Here is a 7825-nt window from a genome sequence, read left to right as displayed (position 1 = left end):
AATTGTAGCCTGCTACTTCCCTAATAAACCTCATAATCGTGAGTATTGTCTGAGTTCTGTGTGGCCACTGCAATGGATTATCCAACCCAGCAGAGAAGCAGTGAGTGCCTTGGAAGGGACAGCTGGTGTCAGAGTTGGTAAAAAGGCCAGAGCGTGGTGGCATGTCTGGTGGCCTCATAGGAATAAGGCTTGGGCTGCTGATGGTGATTCTGTCTCCCTCTTGTGAAGTCAGAGGAAGTGAGATGAGGATGACACCCCAACATCCTTTTTGCATTTACCAAAGTCCAAACATTTATTGAAGACCTAAGCACAATGCCACACACCAAGTGAAGTGCCAAGGATCTAAAAAGTGGTATAATTCACCTACTTTTTAGAAATGTATTAATTCATATGCCATTTTCTATTTTTTTCTAGTTGGATAGCAATGAATCTATTGAATTTTAACTACCCACAAATCATTATTTTTTAAAACTAAGACAAACATACTAAAGGAGTTAATGTTGAAATGCGTGCTAAGAATGTGGTTAAGAATGACATACACAATCTCAAACTCGTAATGCAAACCTACTATATATTGCAATGCAAATTTAATCTAGCCAATAAAACGTTTTATTTTAAAAGAAAGCGCTCACAGAACAGCAGATATTCTTTTTTGATTAATAATACAGTATATCCTACAAACAACCCTATAATTTTACGACATAGGCACATTGGCTAATCTTAATGGTCAAAAATGAGTGCTTATTTACCCAATATCCACAACCGTTTTACTATGAAGCTACAGATCTAAAAGCCATTAATGATATCAACTGGCTCTGTTTCAGAATTTTATTTTGGTCCACCAGTAAGGAATCATACTCAGCAGATATAAGAGGCGGCAAAGTAGAAAACCAAAGTAAAGGAGGGTACAAATTGTGTAATAACACAAGTAACATGAACAATGGACAATACAACTACAATACTGAAATGACTTTTGTCATAAGATACACAAACTGCACATTACTTTTAGTAGTAGAATACTCAGGAATGTATAGGTAAGAATTAATACTGACATGTAAACACAACCACCAAGTTGAGTACTTCCCTCTAGGGGAATGATCCCATTAACCAATATTATGCCACGACCACCAAAATGGTAGTGCAGCAGAGGAGGTATAAAGAATTTTATGGATTGAGATAGGCTCAGTTTTTAGAATAGTTATGTGATTGCATACAATTTATTTCTTTGTCTTTTGAGTTCTCTAAAAAACAACCAAAAATATCTGGCAGATTTGTTTTGAGAAATTAAGTAAGCATACTCCCCAAAACAAACCAATATCCCCTTGTCCAAACCTTAAACTTACTTCCAGGTTTTTGAAGCATAAAAAGAGAACGCATAACACAGCAAGCAAGGAGAAATTATAGAAATGTTGCCACATTACACATATTTCATAACAATTTCTTTAAAAGAAACCAGTGTCATCCATTGTGTCGGTTTGTGACAGGTATTTTTAGAGGTTATTCTAAGTAAGCAGAATATTTTTTCCCATGGATCTTAGTTTAATGAATTTTCCAGGGCTAAGGAATCTACTAAATAAAAGAAGTAAAGAATTTTTTTTTTGTTTACTTAGGCATGATGATTTTAAAAGGTTCAAACCTTTGCTGAAGACTCCTTGAGTTCGTTGAGACTGTCCTGTAGAAAATGAATGGAGATGACAGGTGAGCTGGTATAGTTCTCAGAACCCAGAAGAACTTTGGGAGGTGTGGCTGTAACCTGGAAATAAACCAGCTACTTCTTGTGAGGATAAATCTAGTGATGTCATTATCACATGAATATCAACAATAAAAACAAAACAAAACCATGTAATGGAATTGTAATGTTGAAAAAAAATGAAATTGTACATATTCAATGTAACAAAAATCTTTTTCTGCTCAGATTTTTAAAATGTATGTCAATGCCACATTGTCCACAACTTAAGCTACAGATAACAATAAGAGGTTTACGAAAGCAAAGCATCTTTTCTCCACAAAAAGTGTTATAAAACAGTGGAGATAGATCACTGTGGAAGAACAATATTGTCTTATATTTTCAGTTTTTCTTTAATTGGGAGTCTTCAAAGTTTATTTTACTTATGACTCTAATATAAATACGTACTTAAAAAAAAATCCTAGCTAGAAAACTTAGTGGCATTAACAAGAAAATAAAATATATTGTATAAAAAAGTAATCACTTTTTTTATTTTTTGCAAAGTGCCTATGATAGTGAATTTCACACCTCCCATGAAGGGGGGAGGGCATTTAAAACAAAAGAAAGAAAAAGAAATCAATTACAGTATTCCACCAGTGCTCTTGATGAAGAATTAGTAACTTACAGTTTAAAAGTTCAACGTACTGCAAATTCAAAGATTCCATGAAATTAGATGACTTTAGAATTAAAATTAAATATGGAACAAGGAATGGCTACCCTGAGTCTTCAAGAAGGCTACACCCACGATTTTGTGCTGCAGTTGAATGCCTGGGGTTTCTCTTTGCTGGGTGGTAGGACTGGATGCCACATCTGCTTTTATCGTAACGCAAGGTTCAACTTGTTGGGAACACAATGGGTATAAACAAACCTCCAAAGGAAGATACAACAGAAGCTGCATGCTCACTGAATATACACAACTACAGGAGAACTGATCACCAAGGAGACTTTAAACGGAACTCCTTTCAAGACTCCTTCTTAGAAGGCACACATCGGTAGGATGCTCATCAAGAAGCTTGATGAAATCAGAGGTATCTTGTTATCCTGTATCATCCAGGAAGTCTTCAGTGCTATATATTCTTCAATATTTACGGAGAAAAATAGGCTTCATTCTGCCGAAAAGATTCATTTGCTTGTAGCCACCATTGCACTCCAAAAAAAGACTGCTTAAAGCAGTGAGGCACTTCTGGGTAAAATTTCTCTTGTACTTTGGAACATTATTTACAAAATTAGTGCTAAGTCCTCGGCGTTTTAATATTTTTATAATAAAAATACTCAATAGTAAAAAATATCAGTCCACCAATATAGAAAATATTCATTTTCTAATGCAATATAAAACCTCCAGTGGCTCCAGTGAATACTTGGCACAAGACTTGAAGGAAGTCAGGACACTGGTATTCCAAACAGGTGAGCCTAACATGGACGCTGCCTTCCTCAGGCTATACTAACCTTTACTGTTGAGGAATGTGATGGAGAAGGGTGAGTATCAATTTTGCGACGTTTTTGTTCTGTTAGGACCAAAAAAAAAAAAAAACCAGTCAGAGTAAGGTATAATTCTACCCATTTCTCACTTTTCCCAAACAGAAAAATAACTTTTAAGGTCACCAAGTATTAGTTCCCCTAGCAAAGTCCCTAGATAACTTACCAAAACAAGGAGACAACAATCAACTACATATTAAAACAGTAAAAGACAAATATAAAGAAAGATGAACTTGCCCCTTTCAGGCTCTGCAATATCTGATCGGGGAACAGGGGACTTCAAGGACCCAGAAACTGCTGTTTTTTCTCCTCCTTTAACATTTTCCTTGGATTTCACTTCCTTTGCTATATCTCTTTCTCTGGATGGCTCCTTCTCCCTTTCCTTTTCTTGAGTCGATTTTGATTCTACATTGGGGACAGCGGTCTTGAATTTTTCATCTTTAGCTTTTTCTTCCTTCTTGAACTTTTCTTTCTCTTTGTCAGATTTTGGCGTTCTTTCCTTGGTCTCTCTTGCTTTTTCATCTTTATTTGCCCGTTCTTCCTTTGGCTTTTCTTTACCATCTTTACCAAGTACCCTGGCCTCTGGAGTAGTAGCTGGAGTCTTTTCTTTTTTCTCTTTTTCTTTCTCTTTCCCTTTATCTTTGTCATTTTCTTTAACAGTTTTGCTGCTGAAGAATAAAAATATAAGACTTTGAAACCAACAATCATAACATATATCCCATGTTTAAAATCATAAAGGGTTTCTACTGACTTAAAATTCTAAAACTAAGGGGCATCCTTTGAAAACTAAAGGACATCTTCAAAACAAGTAGAAAGTACATTTCTATATGTTGTTATTGTTATGTGCCAACAAGTCGGACCCGACTCACAGTGATCCCTCCTTGGGTTTCCAAGGCAGTATCACTACAGAAGTAGATCGCCCAATCTTCCTTCCGAGGACTGGCTGGTGGGTTTGAACCGCCAGGCTTCTGATTAGCAGTCAAGTGCCTTAGGCACTACACCACATCTTTATATCTTGTTGTTGTTGTTATGTGCCGTCGAGTCAGACCTGACTCACAGCGACCCCTCCTTGGGTTTCCAAGGCAGTATCACTACGGAAGTAGATTGCCCCATCTTCCTTCCAAGGAGTGGCTGGTGGGTTTGAACCGCCAGCCTTCTGATTAGCAGTCAAGTGCCTTAGCCACTATGCTACCAGAGTACCATCTTTATATAGTAGGTACTAAATAAACAAATATATGAAAAGTAGATTTAATAGAATGATTAAAGTGATTCCAGGTTTTTTTTTGTTTTTTTTTTTTTTGAGGGGGTATATATTCATAACCTTTGAGGATAATAACGTAATAGTAACAACCAAAAATATATCCCACAAACCAACCAATAGTGTTACTATCAGAAAATGGATTACATAGCTAGAGATGACTTATCTAAATTAGTGTAATTATTCTTATCCAGATTGTATACAGCAATCACTTAATCATAAAATTTTGGTTTGCTTTTTTTCCCTTCACCACCTACTTTCTCCTGCACGTCCTAGCAGGGAAAACTGTACTTCAACATTATACAAACTATAATTAGCAGAGTAAAAGCATCAGCAAAGTAAGGACATATACCAAATTTCAGTCTACCATAAATGATTTTCTCTTACTCAACTACCACTCCCTTCCATTCATGGTAATGGCATTAATCATGTCAGAATTTAGAATTTTAAGATATGGCAGTGCTCCTACCTGTTAGAGCCACTATTTCCATTGTTTGAATTCCCTTTTGGTGTGGCATTAGAAGCTTTATTAACAGCTTTCACACCACACTGAGATCTCTCCCTTGATTTATCTGAAATAAAGGTAAGGTTTTATTTGACAAGCCCCTATATTTTAATAAATTACAATTTCACAGTAAAAGGATTAGAGATTAATTAGAAAGAAACAACAGACTGACTTTTTCCTTGACGGTTACATACTCCTACCAAGGTAATTTAAAAAGTAATACTAAATCAGCATTTAATTTGTAATGATACAAAATATTTCACTTTGTTGAAGAAAAATGTATTACTTTTAAATCTCGACAAATAAGCATACCAGTCTCCTCAGCACTGCTTTCGTCCGATTTAGATGTACTTCCTAGCGATGTTGAAGAAGGCCCACAACCAGGCCCGTTTTGCACACTGGCAACTGCGTTCCTCGGAGGAGGGTCTTTGTGATGAAACTCATTTTCAGGTATCATGTATGATTTTCTACTTTTCAACTGCCCAGAGTAGCTGAAAGTCGCACAAAGTGTTTAAATATACAAGCACAAATCAAAAAGTACAAACATGGGGTTTAAAAGAATTAATTTAGCAAGTTATACACTTGGCTACTTGGTTCCAGAGAATAAAAATACTAATTTTTCAGCATTCTTGGAAGTCTTTATAGAGAACCCTAGATATTTTGTTTAAAAATAAAAGGCTACTTGGTTCCAGAGAATAAAAATACTAATTTTTCAGCATTCTTGGAAGTCTTTATAGAGAACCCTAGATATTTTGTTTAAAAATAAAAATCTCAATGTAACTAATACTTAAGCTTTTTTTTTCGTTACTGAAGATCTGATAACTCAACTGATGATAAAACTAAAGACTTCTTTCAGCTAACACATATTAAATATGAGTTTTGAAACTATCATCCAGTATAGACCGGAAGTTGATAATGAGAAGTGACAACTCTCACCAGCCTGTGGGAACATGATCGCATAATCTCCCATAATCTCCTGAAATAAGGCAGAAGATAAACTTCAACACTGTAAAACATTTTGAAGTCTTCAGAATCCTTTTGTCATCTACTCTCATAAATCACATTAAAATAAGATTGTGTTACCCCATAGCCAATGCATATAGATCAGGCCTCTTCTCTTTTTCTTCCTGGTAGATTTTATGTACTCTTCTTTCCAAAGCCTGGCCCAGATTCAAAACTTTTGGGTACCAAGGAAGTATTTTTGTTAGCACAATCAAGATATTTCTGATGTGAGTATATTCGCCTGTTTCAAGGCAATGTACTGATGCCTACAACAAAAATTTTAAGATCCATTATTTTTAACGTGTAAGCACGAAGGGAAAAAAAACCTATACCTTTGAAAAACCTAATGTTTCAAAAAAAAAATCTTTTTTTTTTTTCCCTCTTTTACCTTGGTTAGTTTGTAATGCCATTTATGTACAACATGTCGAAAATTTTCATAGTCTAATTGATCAGCTTTATTTCCACCATCAAATCCAGTTGCCCGCAATATGGTAAGGAATCCTGGATAGTTTCCACATTCCTTGGGGGAGGGGGAAGGAGGAGAGAATGTCACTTTTAAACAAAAATCTGGTCCTACTAAACAGCAGAAGCTGAAACTTAAGCATTATTAAGAATAATAGTTCTGTGTGAAAATATGTGTATTTTGAGAGTAGGTACTTTTCACATAAAGGCTCAGCTTAGCTATTGAAATTAATTTGGAATGCCAGTTCGATACAGGATTAAAAAGTATAGCACTTCTTAAATACTGTTTGACAACTGAATGTTAAACTCATCTTTTAAAATTGAGTAGCCTAGACATTACTGGAAATACTCTTGTCTTAGGTGACTATATGGGAATTTTTCAGTCAAACCTTTTCATATGTAGCTCTATCACTATGCCACCTGGTCACAGTCTCTAACATGCAGCAAAGAAATCTCCCGTATCGACTAGCTTCGTTTTCAGTACAGCTTGCGACCGTGTATATTATGTCAGAGAAAACCTACAGGGAAAAAAATGATTGAAAAATAAAAACAAATCAAGGTCAAAATTAGTTCAAAACTTACAAGATCATTTTATAGCAAATCATAATAAGTTAAACAGGTAAATTTGGTTCATGTCAATTTTACACTTTTATATTCAGACTTGCAGAGACCTTTGGAGAGTATAGGTTTTGGGGAAAAACAGTACATTCATAAGGCAACTCGAAAAACTTTTATATAGAAAACTGCTTTACAATGACAGAAGAAAAATTATTATCATTATTACACAATATCATAACTTCTTTACCAAAGATTTCGCCATAGATATTACTAGGGCCTGGAGAACAGTATGCAGAGGCGAGGATGACAGAAACTAGAAATCAGCAGCGGACATGCTGTAACAAAATATTACATTTTTAAACTACAAAATGCAGTAATTTATTATTAAGTCAGGTATAAAATCTGTTAATGTGACCATACTGAAAAGCTTCATTGCTTTTATGTATGTGTGAAAGTGTAAGCTTTTTGTTGTTGTTGTTGTTGTTTGAGGGGGTGGGGATTAAGAACAGAAGACATTATATAACATACAAACCTAAATGCAGAGATAATATCTTAGCCTTGAATGCTTATTATGTATCAGGTACTATTAAAAGTACTTTTATGTACAGTGACTCATTTAATCCTACCAAAAATCTTAAGAAGAGCAGGTACTATAACCCCATTCTACAGATAAGAAAACTGAGGCACAGAGAGGTTAAATAACTTGCCATAGATCATATAGGTAGAAAGTGGCAGAGGTAAGATTCAAGTTCAGACACTTGGTTCTTGAGTTCATGCTTTTACCCACGTATGCAGTAACACCTCTATAGATTAGAACATTTAGCTATTATAAAGGTTA

General features: G+C 35.2%; 1 protein-coding gene across 1 annotated transcript in view; it reads right to left on the bottom strand.

Annotated features, from left to right (window-relative positions):
* The window catches only part of THOC2 (THO complex 2), a 150492-nt gene that overhangs the window by 8060 nt on the left and 134607 nt on the right, over window positions 1–7825 (bottom strand). Inside the window, exons 25-33 of the mRNA XM_007953366.1 lie at window positions 7075–7100; window positions 6819–6947; window positions 6356–6487; window positions 6049–6233; window positions 5278–5456; window positions 4930–5032; window positions 3440–3870; window positions 3173–3231; window positions 1637–1672 (exon numbers count right to left, since the gene is read on the bottom strand). Of these exons, the coding sequence (XP_007951557.1) occupies window positions 1637–1672; window positions 3173–3231; window positions 3440–3870; window positions 4930–5032; window positions 5278–5456; window positions 6049–6233; window positions 6356–6487; window positions 6819–6947; window positions 7075–7100 (1280 nt within the window). The remainder of the gene's footprint in view (window positions 1–1636; window positions 1673–3172; window positions 3232–3439; window positions 3871–4929; window positions 5033–5277; window positions 5457–6048; window positions 6234–6355; window positions 6488–6818; window positions 6948–7074; window positions 7101–7825) is intronic.

This window comes from Orycteropus afer, unplaced genomic scaffold, assembly GCF_000298275.1.
Source record: "Orycteropus afer afer isolate SDZICR_OR568_19922 unplaced genomic scaffold, OryAfe1.0 scaffold00388, whole genome shotgun sequence".
NCBI classification, from domain to species: domain Eukaryota; kingdom Metazoa; phylum Chordata; class Mammalia; order Tubulidentata; family Orycteropodidae; genus Orycteropus; species Orycteropus afer.
Note: the sequence above shows the minus strand (reverse complement) of the source record. Positions and strands in the feature narration are given on the sequence as shown.